This window comes from Mya arenaria, chromosome 1, assembly GCF_026914265.1.
Source record: "Mya arenaria isolate MELC-2E11 chromosome 1, ASM2691426v1".
In the NCBI taxonomy this organism is placed as follows: domain Eukaryota; kingdom Metazoa; phylum Mollusca; class Bivalvia; order Myida; family Myidae; genus Mya; species Mya arenaria.
The window spans coordinates 42222379-42242816 of record NC_069122.1 but is presented as its reverse complement, the minus strand read 5'-3'; the positions used below and the strand labels follow the sequence as shown (position 1 = coordinate 42242816).

The 20438-nt window shown below is 39.4% G+C and overlaps 1 protein-coding gene across 1 annotated transcript; it reads left to right on the top strand.

The window, feature by feature from the left end:
• The first annotated feature begins 1599 nt into the window (after nucleotides 1-1599).
• LOC128227237 (uncharacterized) lies at nucleotides 1600-18997 on the top strand. Its single transcript, XM_052937575.1, has 11 exons — nucleotides 1600-2119; nucleotides 4376-4583; nucleotides 4992-5098; nucleotides 6353-6552; nucleotides 7564-7646; nucleotides 7749-7816; nucleotides 8779-8950; nucleotides 14889-14986; nucleotides 16157-16301; nucleotides 17014-17262; nucleotides 18632-18997. The coding sequence occupies exons 1-11, from the start codon at nucleotides 2018-2020 to the stop codon at nucleotides 18769-18771; spliced, it is 1572 nt and encodes a 523-aa protein (XP_052793535.1). The 5' UTR covers nucleotides 1600-2017; the 3' UTR covers nucleotides 18772-18997.
• Nucleotides 18998-20438: the final 1441 nt, after the last annotated feature.

The following is a 20438-nucleotide window of genomic DNA, read 5'->3' as shown; positions in this document are numbered from 1 at the left end:
TATGTCACTATTGAACTACATGACATAGGTTGCATTACTTGCTCATTTTAGTGTTGCTATATATGTCACTATTGAACTACATGACATAGGTTGCATTACTTGCTCATTTTGGTGTTGCTATATATGTCACTATTGAACTACATGACATAGGTTGCATTACTTGCTCATTTTGGTGTTGCTATATATGTCACTATTGAACTACATGACATAGGTTGCATTACTTGCTCATTTTAGTGTTGCTATATATGTCACTATTGAACTACATGACATAGGTTGCATTACTTGCTCATTTTAGTGTTGCTATATATGTCACTATTGAACTACATGACATAGGTTGCATTACTTGCTCATTTTGGTGTTGCTATATATGTCACTATTGAACTACATGACATAGGTTGCATTACTTGCTCATTTTAGTGTTGCTATATATGTCACTATTGAACTACATGACATAGGTTGCATTACTTGCTCATTTTGGTGTTGCTATATATGTCACTATTGAACTACATGACATAGGTTGCATTACTTGCTCATTTTAGTGTTGCTATATATGTCACTATTGAACTACATGATATAGGTTGCATTACTTGCTAATTTTAGTGTTGCTATATATGTCACTATTGAACTACATGACATAGGTTGCATTACTAGATCATTTTAATGTTGCTTCATAAATGACTATTGAACTTTAATGTAGTTCACATACGTTGCCTTACTCGTTTAAAATCATTTCGTGGGTGCGGCGCGTGCAGCTTTTCAGAGCCTTTACATTCATAATTGGGCTGAAGCTTTGTGTCTGGTTTATACTCTGGCCAAGCGTATCTTTGGTAACGGGTACAGACAGGGCCTGTCTATAGCATTTATGATTTTGTTAAGCATTGAACCTTTACAATCTTTAAAGGTAGTGTGCTAGAGTCACTTGAATGTGCTTATGTCATTCCTCAGAGCACATGAAATGTCCAAATTTGGTGAAAATTTGACTTCGATCATGTTTGCAATGATACGTCGAACTTAACCATTTGATGTTGATAAATGCAATTGTTGTTCAGGTTCAGTTGAAAAACATCGAAGAATGGCGTTCTATGCCAAAATGCCTTTAAATTACTTTGCGTCAATAAAATAAGTCTCGTCACCTACAATGCCGTTCTCCCAGTCTCTTAGCTCGTTCAGCGTGTTGATTTATCTTAATGTGTTTCCATCATATCAACTTATCTTAGGTGGAAGAAAAAGATCTGAGGTTATGCACACATATTGTTTGTCTTTTTTTTAAATCATCGGCGATATGAAAACAGAAGTTTTTATGAAATATACGGGATTATTTAGATTTTGGTCGATATTTACAAAATGTAGTTATGTAGCAGCGAACTAATTTAATTTAGTATAATTGTTCCTGAAAGTTTATCTTTATCAGTACTGTTTTCAAATGATCTTGACTTTACATAACAAGATGTGTTTCAGTGAACGAGCTATGCAAGATGTGTTTCAGTGAACGACCTATAACTAATGCTTGATAGTTTACGCTCTACTTCTTATAAATAACACTGAAATCTATATTCATTTTCCCAGATGGCTATAAATAGAACTAGTATAATAGTGCAAACGAAATTCTGTTATGAAAATTTGATTCGTGTTTTGCCTTAATTGTTTTAGCTAAATTAGTGTCCTTCTAAAGATTCTTATTTATCATAAATACTACATATGGAGCTAGTGCATGGCGATTATAACAGGATCTTAGTGACTAATGCAAGCTGTGACAATATTTAAATGTAACTGAACTAACTTACCTTAATACCATATTGTGTCGAGGACATGTCGGTTGACTGAGGGATTCGACATTTGTGGAAAGCTTTAACGTGTTATTAAATTGCAACTGACAGTTACTATTCAGAAACAATACTTTGATCGGGTGCCGTATTTGAATACCAATATATGAAATATCTTATTGTGTGATAAAAGCTAGGCTGTGATCAAACTTGTATCATCGTACATCTGCTCAATATCCCACGTATTTGCCGTCATGTCGGAAAAGCCACCACTCCGCCTAGAAGACATTCCTGTGACAAACATGACCGCATACCTGCTTGACAAAATCCGGCACTTTGGGGACAAGGTTGCCATGGTAAGAATAACACAAATTTATTTCTGGCATCTTGATGGGCCATTTAAATTACTGATTTATCCGAGCCTCGGTGGGTAGTAGGGGCGAGGGCCATATTGGTTGGTTCAAAATAGATTGCAAATTTAGCGGCTTATACATGTAACCCGGAGTTAACATAACTGGGTTTTCCAATGGCGGTACAAATAAAAAGGTGAAATTCAAGCTATATTGAATTTAATGTAGCGGATAAATAATTCGGTTGTTTCCAAAGTAGTGTGTGCATATTAAAACGGTACACTTATGTTTGTACCGGGGAATAAGCTTGGTGAAACCAGAATATTTATAATCCCGGATTTTAGCTTTCGTTTTTCGTTGTTCGTCAAGGTGGATAATTGCGTAGGCGATTGAGGAGATCGTATATCGAGTTATGTAATGGTCGATGATTGCTTTTTCTTCTTGAATCATGTGAAGCAAATACAACGTAGCTATTTTGATGATCTGAGTAACGAATTAGGCCAACCTATGAGTGTTCAGCCTCCTTAATCGGATAGAAGAGTGTTTTTTTAACACAATGTAAGCACAATGTAAGCAATTATGCCTGTTCTTATTTCTGATGAATGTATCATTTAAAGCTGCACTCCCACAGATTTTCCGTTTTGACAAGTTATTTTTCTTCTTTTTTTTTGTCTTGGAATGAGCAAATTTTCGCATAAATGTCTGCAAACCAGTTTTATAAGACTTTCCGTTCGAAAGTTAATGTTTTATGGGTAAAAGGGTTACTAACGGTTTAAGAAAAATGCATAAAACATCAATTTTTCGACTTAAATATGAAAATCTGCGACCTGATATTTTATCACCAATCTTATATCACTGGTTTCCATGCATTTTCGCATAAATTGGTTCGTTCCAAGACAAAAAAAAGTTCTCAAAAAGGTCAATCTGTGAGAGTGCAGCTTTAAATGTTTTATTATATTTTGCCATACATCCTTGTGTTCATTTTTGGTACATATTTGTTATAACACTAATGCCCACATGAGCCTAGTACTTGAAAATACAGCTGAAACTGAAACTGGACAACGTACATTTTTTTTTTCAATTAACATCATATTATAATGGCTGGTTTCGTTACAAAACTTGAAACACTTATGCAATTACACTTTCTAATTTTAGACAGTTGTAACCGGATATTATTGCTGGTTATCAAAGCTAGCATTAACTCGAAAACGAGTCAATATCAAAAATAAATGTTATGTAAATGTACTGCTGTTATTTTTATTTATATCATATTTTATCATTCTTTATTGAAATTGCAGCATTCACCTTACATTATGTTCAACATTTTGTATTTTGTAAGGACTTGTTTCTTTTCACAATGATTGATATTCAACTTAACTATTTGATAGTCATGCATTAACAATAACAAACAGCAATATAATAATACTGATATTAGTCATCCGCGTGATGTATGAGCTCATCATTGCTATTATATGTAGCTATCAAGTAGCGGCATACTTAGATATCAGTGAAATAGCATACATACATTCATTTACATAATTTGCCGCTCTGCACTTTAGTCTCCAATCCTTTGATATAAAATTTTGACCATCTGCAAACACAGTGGCTTGATGACAATCTATGTAATATTATTGTTTTGTCAAATCTCATTTTATGTTAAAGGCAATGTAAATATATTGATGATATACATGTTCAAGTATGTGTAAAATATCATTTTGGCTAGTTGAACTGATTATTATGACTTTATAGAGCCTTTGTCATGACTTTAAAGCTGCACTCTCACAGATTAAACGTTTTGACAACTTTTTTATTTTTTGTCTTGGAAAGAGCAAATTTTTGCGAAAATCCATGGAAACCAGTTATAAAAGACTGCTGACAAAAAATAAGATCTCAGATTTTTACATATATGTTCAAAAAATGATGTTTGATGCATTTTTCTTAAACCGTTAGTAACGGTTTAAGCCATAAAACATCAATTTTCGAACGGAAATATGAAAATCTACAATCTGATTTTTGTCAGCAATCATATATCATTGGTTTGCAGATATTTACGCAAAAATTTGCTCTTTCCAAGACAAAAATTAAAAAGTTGTAAAAATTGTAAATCTGTGAGAGTGCAGCTTTAATGAGTCTTTGTCATCAAGCCACGGTGTCTGCAAATATACATGAACTCTCAGTAGCCTGAAAGAAAATATAGATATCCGACCTCCTCATGCATTACGACAAAACGTCATAGTCTAGATTCGTTTTAATTATGTCAAGGTCGATGCCACAAGCGAGAAAACCACAACATATTCGGAGCTAGTCACGCGCATTGAACGGGCAGCTTCCGGTCTGCAGGCGATAGGTGTGATGAAAGATGACGCCATCGGCGTATTGTCACCGAATCATCCTGACTATCTGGTCACGTTCTACGCATGCGCACTGGTGGGAGCCACACTCCAACCAATCAGCCCGATGTATACCAAGGGTGCGTCAATTTTAATAATAAATATAAGCCGCTTAAAGAGACCTACCTTCGTTTAATTACTGGAATTTGATTACTTTTGTTTAAATTCTTCATTTAGGACAAAATGTTGCCTTCCGACGTAGCATTTATGACGTAATTTATCACGTTGTACACACACACGCACACACGCACGCACGCACGCACGCACGCACGCACACACACACGCACACACACACACACTGAATATAGTGTCTGATTATGAGACACCACGAGCATGCGCACCTGGTCGGAGATGGAACCGTGAATTTCGTGGAAGACAGGCTGAGACCTGAACAATCAGATTATATTTATTCTGATACATGTTTTCGTAGCATTGTTTATTATTATATAAACGTTTTGTTCTTTTTCCTTTCTCCTCCTGTACGACAGACGACTTGGCCAAAGTTCTCCGAGACTGCAACACCAAGTTCCTGTTTACCGTGTCTGCTCTTTTGCCCAAAGTACAGGAAGCGACACAGGGGTTGGAACACATTAAGGTATTAATGCATCACAGTATTGTTTCATGTTAGTATAGTGCAAAGGATAACGGCATTCCAAGACAACTATTTATGGAAGATTATCAAACACAATTACAGCTGAATAATGTCCCGGCTAAAGTGTAGCTGTGCTTTCCATATGTCGGATGGATGGTTGGATGGATGGATGGACGGACATGTCGCAAAGTTTGTCCGAGCGAAACCTCCAAAACTGCAGAAAATTCACAGGAATTATAAGAACCAAGCATAGTTGTTCATAAACATCGCTATGTTTTGCGCGAGTAAGTTTTCACTGATTTACAACCATTGTTAGTGTGGTATTGAACATATTTTGATGAAATTTCACAGAACTGATACGTACCAAGCCATAACTTTATGGATCGAACTACATCTTCATGTTATTCTTATTTTGTTGCAACTCCAAATAAATAACTGTCATGAACACTAGCGGTGCTCGATATGGATATTTTCTCGCTCGAATTTAAGATGGCCGACTGGCGGCCATGTTAGAACTTAAACAATATTAACCATTCCGTACCGTTCAAGCAAATTTTAACATTTACAGTAATTGTAACATGAATTCAGTTTGAATTATATCCCTATGTTATTGATTTGTTCGCCGCACTGTTTCTCAATGACTCGTCAGTGATTGGTACTAAATGTAGCTATGTATATCGTCGGCACGCTTGGATGGTTTTACATTGAGATTTATACATATATAATACACACATATTTAGTATTTACTTGTTAAAAAACATCATCTAGAATTGTTATGCGTCGTTTAATCTGCATAATCGTTATCAACCAGACAACCAGTAAACCCTTTCAAAATGATACCAATATTATCATGAGTTACCTTGCATCGCAATTTAATACCATTACCATGTGATTATATGAGAAACATTTGCCCCTGGGGTAAATATGTCCACGTGTTAATCTCGTCATATAGACATGATATTATATTATAAGTCACTGCTGAAAGAATTGCTTTGTGACTTTCGTATGTTTATGGTCTTCCAAGCAACAGCCTGCACACGTTTTTACTCCTTTTATAACTTCTTCGAAACCGCTTTGTTAAAACATCGTAAGATAAATTGTTCGTACTGGTCAAGATTTTTTTTTTAGAAAACCAAACAAATAAAAGCTTATTTTTGTATATACATGTAGTATACTTTTATTATATTTTCATAAACGAAATAATTTTATCACAAAATTGGATGAATGGATTTCCAAAAAAAACCACATTTAAAATAGGTGTTACTGTATGGAGAAGCCGGGGGTGATTACGAGACATTCGAGTCCCTCCTGGATCCGGGTCACGCCCCCTACCGGACACCGGAATTGGATCCGAGGACGTCTGTAGCGGCCCTTATGTCGTCTTCCGGTACGACGGGATTCCCTAAGGCCGTCTGTATTTCACACTACGCTATTGTTGCCAACACAATCCAGCAGATGTAAGTACCGGTCACGGTCCCCATCATTCGGAGCTCCTCGGCCATTTTTGTCGAAAATAACGAAAAAATGGCCGAGGAGTTCCGAATGGGTTCCCATAAGAGAACATAGGGGCCTGAACACGCAAAACAGTTTCGATAACATGTAAAGACCAACATTTAAGAAGAAAAAAAACATCGTCGGGAAGGAAAACATAAGTTTTAAGTTCAGGGGATTTTTAGCCGAAATATTTGGAAAACATTACAGTCGAACTCAGAATAGGTCAAAGTATATGGATATGCAAAACTCAATTTCTTTAAGAACTCGGAAGTTTGAATGTGAATATGCCAGTCGCAAACTGTAGAATATGTTGCAATAAAAATATCATGAACAATGATGGTGACTTACCAATGTTGCAAACATCTTGGTGACACTAATCAGCTATTTAAACGTCCGATGACGTAGATCGTGATAATGTCTCTTTGAATCTTCTACATGTCCATGCTGGGACAGATATGACATGCACTCACTGTGTGGAAACAACAGACTCAATATGATTCATCGACATCAGGATTAATCGTAAATGCAACATTTTTCATTTAAACGAAATTGGGTTTGAACCCTATTATCTTCTAATCTCTTCCCACAGTTCTATGGAAAGAAAACTTATTACCTTTGGAAATTAATTACTGTTGTTATATATTGAGTAAATGCTAGGTTAATTTCGCAATGTTTTAAATGATTTTAACATTCTTGCTCATAATATATTTTAAACCAAAAATATTAATAGATATATTTTTGGTTTAAAATATATTATGAGCAAGAATGTTAAAATCATTTAAAGCATTGCGAAATTAAACTAGCATTTACTGAATGTATAACAACAGTAATTAATTTCAAGTTTTCGATCTGTACTTTGCCGTACAGCTTTGTAAAACATTATTTTTTATCTGTATGATCTGCATTACAAATGTTAGTTGTATAACATGTAACATGTTTACACTTCCTTAGCATATTGTGTTGTTTTTTTCAAGAGTAAAAATAAAACTGAACACTAACACCAGTGGTATGCGCAACCCTGTCAACGCCTTAGCCATCGCCTTCGCTTTATTTACAGGTGTGCTGGTTTGAACAGCGATAAGGACACATTTGTGACGTTTTTTCCCGTTTTTCCACGCGCTTGGACTCTACATGGTGTGTTTCGTCGGTCACTCTCTAGGCGCCCGCATCGTGATCATGCCGCGCTTTGATTTTGAAACCTTTCTTCGGCTAATAGAGAAATATAAGGTTGGTTTGAAATTAATTAACTATGGAAATGCTGTTGACCGAGTTATTGAGTGGCTAGGGTCTTCTATTTCTTCTATAACTGCTCCTTATCCTGCTACTGCTATTACAACTACTACTACTACTACTACTACTACTACTACTACTACTACTACTACTACTACTACTACTACTACTACTACTACTACTACTACTACTACTACTACTACTACTACTACTACTACTACTACTACTACTACTACTACTACTACTACTACTACAACTACAACAACTACTACTACTACTACTACTACTACTACTACTACTACTACTACTACTACTACTACTACTACTACGACGACGACGACGACGATGACGACGACGACCACCACCGTCCACCGTCCACCACCACCACCACCAACACTACTACTTTTGCTTCTACTACCACTACTACTACTACTACTACTACTACTACTACTACTACTACTACTACTACTACTACTACTACTACTACTACCACCACCACCACCACCACCACCACCACCACCACCACCACTACCACTACCACTACTACTACTACTACTTATAATAATAATAATAATAATAATAATAGTATTGCTGCTAGTGCTGCTGTTGCTGCTGCCGCTGCTACTTCTACTACTACTACTACTAACACCACAACCATCACCACCAAATCCACTACAACCACCACCTCAAATAAAAACACTACACTACCTCCACTACTACCAGTACAGCACCACCACAACCATCACTACAACTACCACCTTGACCATCTCCACTACCACTTCCACCGCCGTCACCACACTCACCACAACTGGTGGTTTTATTTACTCGCTCTCTATGAGATCCAAACAGATTTGACCAAATCGGTGTACAAGAGCGTTATTTTACGTTCTTTATATTATTTCCAATAAATAGGTTATACACGTTGCTTAGTACTACACTTCTGTTTCCACGTTTAACAGCCAACAAATCTGCAACTAGTTCCTCCCATCATGGTGCTGTTAGCGAAAAGTCCGAAGGTTTCCGAGTACGACCTATCGTCTGTTTCCCAGATAGCGTGCGGAGCTGCGCCACTCAGTAAGGAGATAGAGGACTTAGTGAAAGAGAAACTAAAACTGCCGTGCATTTTTCAAGGTGAGAACATGAACAGTTTCGTTCACATTGCACATTGTGGTATAGTATGCTTATGCTTTGTTAAGAACCTTACATGCATATCAAAAGAGAAGCTTGCATATAAACCGGTGCTTAGGAGCATTGCCAATTTTCCTCGGTTACGTTTTTACAATATTAGACCAGCAGACTGTTACGAATTGTCAACGAAAATTGCATTTACAAGGTCCAGTATTTACAACTGTGTATTGAGCAAGGCAGGAAACCATTTTACAGGGAGAAGGAAATTTTCGCACTATCGTGTATTAACCAAAGTTGGGAAACAAGGTTTAACGAAGAAGGAAATGCTCGCACTCTCGTGTATTTACCAAGGAAGGGCAGCGGGACGGTTGAATGGCCAAGGACATGCTTGCCTTACCGTCTTTTAACCAAACTGGGGTAAAAAAACGTTTGAATAGACAACCACATGCATACTCTATTTTTACCTAGGACAGTCTAACGAACGGTTGGACGAACAAGGACATGGTTGCTTTATCTTAACCTAGGACAGTCTAACGTACGGTTGGACAAACAAGGACATGTTTGCTCTATCTTTACTGAGGAGGGGCTTACTAACGGTTAAACGGACAAGAACATGCATGCTCTATCTTTACCTAGGACAGTCTAACGAACGGTTGGACGAACAAGGACATGTTTGCTCTATCTTTACCTAGGACAGTCTAACGAACGGTTGGACAAACAAGGACATGTTTGCTCTATCTTTACTGAGGAGGGGCTTACTAACGGTTAAACGGACAAGAACATGCATGCTCTATCTTTACCTAGGACAGTCTAACGAATGGTTGGACGAACAAGGACATGGTTGCTCTATCTTTACTGAGAAGGGGCTTACAAACGGTTGAACGGACAAGGACATGCATGCTTTATCTTTACCTAGGACAGTCTAACGAACGGTTGGACGAACAAGGACATGGTTGCTCTATCTTAACCTAGGACAGTCTAACGAACGGTTGAACGGACAAGGACATGTTTGCTTTATCTTAACCTAGGACAGTCTAACGAACGGTTGGACAAACAAGGACATGTTTGCTCTATCTTTACTGAGGAGGGGTTTACTAACGGTTGAACGGACAAGGACATGCATGCTTTATCTTTACCTAGGACAGTCTAACGAACGGTTGAACGGACAAGGACATGCATGCTTTATCTTTACCTATGACAGTCTAACGAACGGTTGGACGAACAAGGACCTGTTTACTCTATCTTTACCTAGGACAGTCTAACGAACGGTTGGACGAACAAGGACATGTTTGCTCTATCTTTACCTAGGACAGTCTAACGAACGGTTGGACGAACAAGGACATGTTTTCTCTATCTTTACCTAGGACAGTCTAACGAACGGTTGGACGAACAAGGACATGTTTGCTCTATCTTAACCTAGGACAGTCTAACGAACGGTTGGACGAACAAGGACATGTTTGCTCTATCTTTACCTAGGACAGTCTAACGAACGGTTGGACGAACAAGGACATGTTTGCTCTATCTTTACCTAGGACAGTCTAACGAACGGTTGGACGAACAAGGACATGTTTGCTCTATCTTTACCTAGGACAGTCTAACGAACGGTTGAACGGACAAGGAAATGTTTGCTTTATCTTAACTCAGGACAGTCTAACGAACGGTTGAACAAACAAGGACATGTTTGCTTTATCTTTACCTAGGACAGTCTAACGAACGGTTGGACAAACAAGGACATGTTTGCTCTATCTTTACTGAGGAGGGGCTTACTAACGGTTAAACGGACAAGAACATGCATGCTCTATCTTTACCTAGGACAGTCTAACGAATGGTTGGACGAACAAGGACATGGTTGCTCTATCTTTACTGAGAAGGGGCTTACAAACGGTTGAACGGACAAGGACATGCATGCTTTATCTTTACCTAGGACAGTCTAACGAACGGTTGGACGAACAAGGACATGGTTGCTCTATCTTAACCTAGGACAGTCTAACGAACGGTTGAACGGACAAGGACATGTTTGCTTTATCTTAACCTAGGACAGTCTAACGAACGGTTGGACAAACAAGGACATGTTTGCTCTATCTTTACTGAGGAGGGGTTTACTAACGGTTGAACGGACAAGGACATGCATGCTTTATCTTTACCTAGGACAGTCTAACGAACGGTTGAACGGACAAGGACATGCATGCTTTATCTTTACCTATGACAGTCTAACGAACGGTTGGACGAACAAGGACCTGTTTACTCTATCTTTACCTAGGACAGTCTAACGAACGGTTGGACGAACAAGGACATGTTTGCTCTATCTTTACCTAGGACAGTCTAACGAACGGTTGGACGAACAAGGACATGTTTTCTCTATCTTTACCTAGGACAGTCTAACGAACGGTTGGACGAACAAGGACATGTTTGCTCTATCTTAACCTAGGACAGTCTAACGAACGGTTGGACGAACAAGGACATGTTTGCTCTATCTTTACCTAGGACAGTCTAACGAACGGTTGGACGAACAAGGACATGTTTGCTCTATCTTTACCTAGGACAGTCTAACGAACGGTTGGACGAACAAGGACATGTTTGCTCTATCTTTACCTAGGACAGTCTAACGAACGGTTGAACGGACAAGGAAATGTTTGCTTTATCTTAACTCAGGACAGTCTAACGAACGGTTGAACAAACAAGGACATGTTTGCTTTATCTTTACCTAGGACAGTCTAACGAACGGTTGGACGAACAAGGACATGCTTGCTCTATCTTTACCTAGGACAGTCTAACTTACGTGTGGACGAACAAGGACATGATTGCTCTATCTTTACTTAGGAGGGGCCAACGTACGGTTGAACGAACAAGGACATGGCATGCTTGGACTATCTTTACCTAGGAGGGACTAACGTACGGTTGAACAAACACGAACATGCTTGCTCTATCTTTATTTAGGATGGGCTAATTTACGGTTGAACGAACAAGGACTACTTGCTCTATCTTTACATAGGAGGGGCTAACGTACGGTTGAACGAACCAGGACATGCTTGCTCTATCTTTACCTAGGAGGGGCTAACGTACTGTTGAACGAACAAGGACATGCTTGCTCTATCTTTTACTTAGGATGGGCTAATGTACGGTTGAACGAACAAGGACATGCTTGCTCTATCTTTACTAAGTAGGGGCTAACGTACGGTTGAACGAACAAGGACATGCTTGCTCTATCTTTACTAAGTAGGGGCTAACGTACGGTTGAACGAACAAGGATTACTTGCTCTATATTTACCTAGGAGTGGATAATGTACGGTTTGACGTACAAGGACATGCTTTTTTTCTTTGCCTGCTTTTATCAAGGAGTGGTAAACGTAGGGTTAACCGGACCAGAACATGCTTGCCCTAACGTGCTTTTATCAAGGAGTGGTAACGTAGGGTTACACGGATCAGACCCTGCTTGCTCTAACATGCTTTTATCAAGGAGTGGTAAACGTAGGGTTAAACAGACCAGACCCTGCTTGCCCTAACGTGCTTTTATCAAGAAGTGGTAAACGTAGGGTTAAACGGACAAGACACTGCTTGCTCTAACATGCTTTTATCAAGGAGTGGTAAACGTAGGGTTAAACGGACAAGACACTGCTTGCTCTAACATGCTTTTATCAAGGAGTGGTAAACGTAGGGTTAAACGGACCAGAACATGCTTGCTCTAACATGCTTTTATCAAGGAGTGGTAAACGTAGGGTTAAACGGACCAGAACATGCTTGCTCTAACATGCTCTTATCAAGGAGTGGTAACGTAGGGTTAAACGGACCAGAACTAAGTAGGGGCTAACGTACGGTTGAACGAACAAGGACATGCTTGCTCTATCTTTACTAAGTAGGGGCTAACGTACGGTTGAACGAACAAGGATTACTTGCTCTATATTTACCTAGGAGTGGATAATGTACGGTTTGACGTACAAGGACATGCTTTTTTTCTTTACCTAGGAGGAGCTACTTACGGTTGAACTAACAAGGACATGCTTACTCAATCGTGTTGTGTACAAGTAGGGTTAAACGGACCAGACCCTGCTTGCCCTAACGTGCTTTTATCAAGGAGTGGTAAACGTAGGGTTAAACGGACAAGACACTGCTTGCTCTAACATGCTTTTATCAAGGAGTGGTAAACGTAGGGTTAAACGGACAAGACACTGCTTGCTCTAACATGCTTTTATCAAGGAGTGGTAAACGTAGGGTTAAACGGACCAAAACATGCTTGCTCTAACATGCTTTTATCAAGGAGTGGTAAACGTAGGGTTAAACGGACCAGAACATGCTTGCTCTAACATGCTCTTATTAAGGAGTGGTAACGTAGGGTTAAACGGACCAGAACATGCTTGCTCTAACGTGCTTTTATCAAGGAGTGGTAACGTAGGGTTACACGGACCAAAACATGCTTGCTCTAACGTGCTTTTATCAAGGAGTGGTAACGTAGGGTTAAACGGACCAGACCCTGCTTGCTCTAACGTGCTTTTATCAAGGAGTGGTAAACGTAGGGTTAAACGGACCAGACCCTGCTTGCTCTAACATGCTCTTATCAAGGAGTGGTAACGTAGGGTTAAACGGACCAGACCCTGCTTGCTCTAACGTGTCTTTATTAAGGAGTGGTAAACGTAGGGTTAAACGGACCAGACCCTGCTTGCTCTAACGTGCTTTTATCAAGGAGTGGTAACGTAGGGTTAAACGGACCAGAACATGCTTGCTCTAACATGCTCTTATCAAGGAGTGGTAAACGTAGGGTTAAACGGACCAGACCCTGCTTGCTCTAACGTGCTCTTATCAAGGAGTGGTAACGTAGGGTTAAACGGACCAGACCCTGCTTGCTCTAACGTGCTTTTATCAAGGAGTGGTAACGTAGGGTTAACCGGACCAGACCCTGCTTGCTCTAACGTGTTCTTATCAAGGAGTGGTAACGTAGTTTTAAACGGACCAGACCCTGCTTGCTCTAACGTGCTTTTATCAAGGAGTGGTAAACGTAGGGTTAAACGGACCGGACCCTGCTTGCCATAACATGCTTTTATCAAGGAGTGGTAACGTAGGGTTAAACGGACCAGACCCTGCTTGCTCTAACGTGCTTTTTTCAAGGAGTGGTAAACGTAGGGTTAAACGGACCAGACCCTGCTTGCTCTAACGTGCTTTTATCAAGGAGTGGTAAACGTAGGGTTAAACGGACCAGACCCTGCTTTCTCTAACATGCTCTTATCAAGGAGTGGTAACGTAGGGTTAAACGGACCAGAACGTGCTTGCTCTTTCGTTTCTTTATCAAGGGGAGGAAACAAACAACTGAATGGACAAGGACATGCTTGTTCTACCCTGTCTTTCCCAAGGAGCGGTAAAAGTACTGTTAAACGGATAGGGACAACCTCGCTTTACCGTAAATTAACGGGGCATGAATGTACTTTTGTGTATTAAACAAGGTGGTGGGAACATACGTGCTTTTACCAAAGAAGGTTAATAAAACGGTTAAACAGACAAGGCAGCCTTGATCTATCTCCTTCTGGGGCATGCTTGCTCTGCTGTATATTTACTTAGACGAGCCAACAAACGGTCCCTTGGACTTATCAAGACAGGGCAAGCGTACGGCCCCACCAGCTGGAACATGCTTGTTCTACCGTGTCTTTACCAAGGTTTGGCAAACGTACGGTTCCATGGACATGGACATGCTTACTCTGTCGTGTTTATACCTAGTAGAAGCAAATATAGGCTACCATGAACGTGTCTGAATGAAGATGGAGCAGCTCATGCGTGTTCCAACGTGAATTTACCTAGATTGTTCAACCTTTATGTTCCGCGGACAATGACTTGCCTATCCTTTTGCATGCATATCTTAGGCAAGCATTCTCAAATTATAAAAAAAAACAATTGCTTTACCAATTCTTGTGAACTCTTATGTTTTATGTCTGAAGTAGTTTCCGTTTGTCTTTAGGTTATGGCATGACTGAAGTAGGTGTGACCCATTTGAACGGTCGAGGGGAGTTTCGGTACAAATCTGTAGGCAAGCTGCTTCCCCTCACAGAGATGAAGGTATGACCGTTGTAATATTTCGTTTAAGCTACAGTTTACAGTTTTGCCTTTTTACCCATCAATTTTGAGTTTTCTTTAATGAATTAGTCGGTTAGTGTTAAGCACAAGTTTTAAGTGGTAGACTGAAGGCAATAGCGAAATAGTGTAATGGGCAAAAGTGCAATAGTGCGATGGGCAATAGAGCAGTGGGCAAAAGTTTCATAGAGCAATAAAGCAATAGTGCAATGGGCAATAGTGCAATGGGCAATAGTGCAATGGGCAATAGAGCAGTGGGCAATAGTGCAATGGGCAATAGAGCAGTGGGAAATAATGCGATGGGCAATAGTGCAATGGGCAATAATGCAATGGGCAATAGTGCGATGGGCAATAGAGCAGTGGGCAATAGTGCAATGGGCAATAGTGCGATGAGCAATAGAGCAGTGGGCAATAGTGCAATGGGCAATAGTGCAATGGGCAATAGTGCGATGGGCAATAGAGCAGTGGGCAATAGTGCAATGGGCAATAGTGCGATGGGCAATAGAGCAGTGGGCAATAGTGCAATGGGCAATAGTGCAATGGGCAATAGTGCAATTGGCAATAGTGCGATGGGCAATAGTGCGATGGGCAATAGTGCAGTGGGCAATAGTGCGATGGGCAATAGTGCGATGGGCAATAGTGCGATGGGTAATAGTGCAATGGGCAATAGTGCGATGGGCAATAGTGCGATGGGCAATAGTGCAATGGGCAATAGTGCGATGGGCAATAGTGCGATGGGCAATAGTGGGATGGGCAATAGAGCAATTGGCAACAGTGCAATGGGCAATAGTGCGATGGGCAATAGAGCAGTGGGCAATAGTGCAATGAGCAGTGGGCAATAGTGCAATGGGCAATAGAGCAGTGGGCAATAGTGCAATGGGCAATAGTGCAATGGGCAATAGTGCAATGGGCAATAGTGCAATGGGCAATAGTGCAATGGGCAATAGTGCGATGGGCAATAGAGCAGTGGGCAAAAGTGTCATAGTACAATAAAGCAATAATGCAATGGGCAATAGTGCAATGGGCAAAAGTGTCATAGTGAAATCCAAAGCTCCATTGGTTTCGCGAGTAATAATGTGTGAGTTTGAACTAATACAGTATTTTTTTCATTGAGACAACTAAATGTATAAGTTGATACGAATCATGGTTTTACAGATTGTGGATGTGGAGACAGGGAAGCCCGTAGGACCAGGACAGGAAGGAGAGATCTGGATCCGCGGACCGCAGGTATGTGGAGGCTACCTGGGGCTTCCTGAGCAGACACGTGAACTCTTCACCAATGACGGTTGGGTGAAAACCGGTAAGTGGAATTAACAAAGTCTCTGACTGAGTGGTTTATAACTTCAGCATAATAAAAAAAATATTATGTGCAACGCCTGCGTTAGAAAATGGTAGGTTCAATAAAAAGTTTTTTCCAATTTATTTCAATCTTAGTAAAGTGACACTCTTATTCAAAATCAATAGATACACATGTATAACAAACATCATTTTTGACTGTTAAGCCTTCAACTACTTACCAAATAATGCTTTTATGGAAAATATTAATTATTGATAACAAGATTGTAAACGTGTATTTAATAGCAGAAAGCGCAAAAATATTAAATTATTGGTGATTAACTGTAATCTGCTATAGTCTCATAAGGTAGAAATACTTTCTTTCAAATTAGACTCGGTTTCCTTCATAAGAACCATTGTTTTCGATGTCTATGCATCCTTTTTGGAATATTAAAGCAATATTATTAATTGTGGTAAATCTTATTTGGGAATAAGAGCGCATCTTTATGCAAAATTCGTCTACTTGAACGGGACCACTTGAGTAAACATTTTCTGATACACCTGTTGAAGTTCCTAGTCAGTTTTCTTTGCAGAAATAAAGTTGTATTCACCAAATTTAGTATCGGTATTTGTATAAGTGCAGTCCAGACTCAACACTCTGTAAACCGTCCGATAATAGTATTTTGCACATACTTTTTACCCTGACAAACTTAATCTCCGCACGACTTCTGTACCAGGTGATATCGGGTATGAGGACGAGGACGGGTACCTGTTTGTGGTGGACAGACTCAAAGAGCTCATCAAGTACAAAGCCTTCCAGGTCGCCCCGGCAATCCTTGAAGATATCCTGCTACGCCATGACGCAATCGCTGACGTGGGCGTCGTCGGGATGCCGGATGTCGAGGCAGGTGAGCTCCCGCGTGCGTACGTCGTCAGGAAACAAGGCAAGGAAGCCAGTGAAGAGGAGATTAGGAAATTCGTTGATGGTGAGATGAGTTTAAATATTACTCATATTTTATATCTTAAAAACACATCTTTACGAATTTATTGACACTCTTTCTATAAAGTTATAAGTTAATTTTTGTTCAGTTTCAATAAAACATCAAAGTTAAGATATAATTTTACTTACATTTTATGAAATAAAGGTCCTTGCAATCGATTTAGGAGAACGATGAAGGAAGGGTGTGATTATCCAGTAGAACAAATGTCCACCCTTCACCCTAGTGTTCACATACTCGAGGTATCATGGTCAAGGTCAATCACAATGTCGAGGTCACTTGGTCGAGATCAGTGACATGGTTGGGGTCACATGGTCGAGATAACAGGGTCGAGGTCAATCACATGGTGGAGGTAAATCACATGGTCGATATTATATTGTCGAGGTCAGTCACATGTTCGACATAACAGGGTCGAGGTCAATCCCATGATCGGGGTCAAATGGTCGAGATTACAGGGTCGAGGTCAATAACATGGTGGAGGTAAATCAAATGGTCGATATTATATGGTCGAGGTCAGTCACATGGTCGATATCACAGGGTAGAGGTCAATCACATGATCGGGGTCATATGGTCGATATAACAGGGTCAAGTTCAATCACATGGTCGAGATCAATCACATGGTCGAGGTCAATAACTTGGTCGAGGTCAATGGTCAATCACATGGTCGATATCACATGGTCGAGTTCAATCACATGGTCGAAGTCAGTCGCATGGTCGATGTCAATCACATGGTCGAGGTAACAATGTAGAGATCAGTCACATGCATGAGGTCACTGTTGAGGCTGACACTGACTTCTACCCAGGAGTCTCGTCAGGAAATCAAGGCTTTCATTTATGGAGGGCCCGTATCATTGGTGGTTGGGATTCGTTCGGGACGATTAGTTGCAGCGATGCAACATAGCCAGAAGGTCATCAACCTTTATGTTAAGTGTTGATACCTGGTGATCTCATGTAATTTGGTGACATCGTGCTGAAATTTGGTGAAATGTCCGAAAGTATGACATACATATTTTTTTATTTCCGAATGTATATTGGCTCTTAATTTCTGAAATCGAGCAAAAATGACACACTTAACAAGCTTTGAAGGTCAATTAAACTTGTTTGCTTTTTTTTTTACGGTTGCTATTTTACATTTTCATTTCTTCAAACAATATTCTCACAAATTATTCCAAAATAAAATTGACTCACTAGGCATCTGCAGTTCGTGTATATGGGGTCGGATATCTTTATGCTAAAGTCGATTTATGTCTTTGAATAATTAATTAAACTACTACATAAACTCAAAGTTTTCCATTTTGGGTTTTTGTTGGCTTTTTGTCGTTTGTTTTAACATTTTGAAATTTGTTTAACATTTCAGCCCAGGTGGCTCCCCACATGAAGCTGCGGGGCGGGGTGGAGTTTATACAGGAAATACCCAGGACCGCCTCCGGTAAAATCCTCCGGAAATCACTTCGGGAACTCGCGCGGGCGCTTGCAGCAAAACAAGCGCCTGCTTGATCATGCTATTTATTGGGCACTACGTTTTGAAACATTTCCATGTGTCAATTAACCCTTTCCCAAATCTTGATTATCAAAAACATAAATTCCTTACAGAGTCCAAAACCCTTTCGGAGAACATTGTACATATGTTATGGTTATATACTTGCATGTTTTAAGACTTTTTCAAAAAACGTACGTTTCCATAGACTGTGTATGACCAGCATTAATTTAGAATAAAGTAAGATAATCAGCTCTTGTTTATTGCTTGTTTATTTCTTTCAGTTATCCTGTAATATGTGTGTGAGAATGCATTGCACCAACCAAATTGACAAACATAATGAAAATGTGAAAAAGTAAAGTTAAATATGTAAAGGTACTGAACTGGTAACAAGTGGCGGATCCGTGGTTTAGTGGTAACACACTTGACTATTAATCCAGGGGTCGCAGGATCGATTCCCCGTCGCATCACTAAAAAATAATAATCGTCTTCCGGGAGGGACGTTAAATGGGGGTCCCGTGTGAAAGTGCTGTACACTGGTACACGTTATTGACCGAGGGTAGCTCTAACCAAGGTTGCAGTCTGTCTGTGCACTATGCTCCAAAAGCCTAAAATGACTAACACTCTTAATGGAACACTCGCCGAATGAGGGAGTATAAATATGCTTTAGTAACTGTTTGGAATTCATTGTTGTGTCTTGTAACAGGATCTTGTACAGGTTCGGTATTGTATTGAGTTTCTTTCATGTGCTCGAGTGAATCAAAGTATAAGGACTACGACAAAAATAAATATTTTGAACACCATGACAAACATTCACTACTCATTACTTGAGCTGAAAAGTTTTTATCACGTAAAACACATTGATTCCGGTCAAATTGGACCATTATGTTTTTTTTTTATTTGACACATGTGTAATAACACAATGCTCTATTTCCAAAAAAGAGTCAGGGAATATGTCGCTTCGCATATTTGTCAATAAGTTTTCCGAAACAGACATCTTCCTAATAGGTATAATTCCTGCATTTCGGTTTATCATTATGATAAATCTGTGTTTGGTATAGTAGTTTTATATCTTTCAATAAAATCATAAGAATAAAACAATTTATTACCTCATTAAGACATTCTTTAAGATGTTTAGAATATAACCAATGTATTCACTTATAGCTAAATGAAATATAACATCATAACGTCATCAAAACAAATGTGACGTCACCATTTAGCAAATTGTTTTTATATTCTACTGTTTATGTTGTGACGTTGCAGAATTTCATCTCAATATTTATTCTTTTCAACGTTAAAAAATATGTAAATATGTAATTCGTTTAAAATTTTAATATCATGGTTCTACATCTATACAATGAATGCTGTTTGGTAAAAGGCATCGCTGTGTAGTGGTCGTCCCTCGGCGGTGCAGGTGTAGACAGGTTAGTGTATTCGTTATTTCTAACCGAAAGAAAATATACATGTATGAGAAAAAGAAATCTTCAGCATGTAATCTACAATATGATTAAACTCGCCATGTCCTATATATAAATATATATTACTGTTGTCTCGTAATGATGCAGTAGCCTGACTCGGAGACATTTCTGTTCAAGTCCACAAGTAATGACAGAGGCAATTATAACTTTATTTTGCTGATGAAATAATAATATTTTACTACAGTAGATCCACATTGGCTAGACTGGTT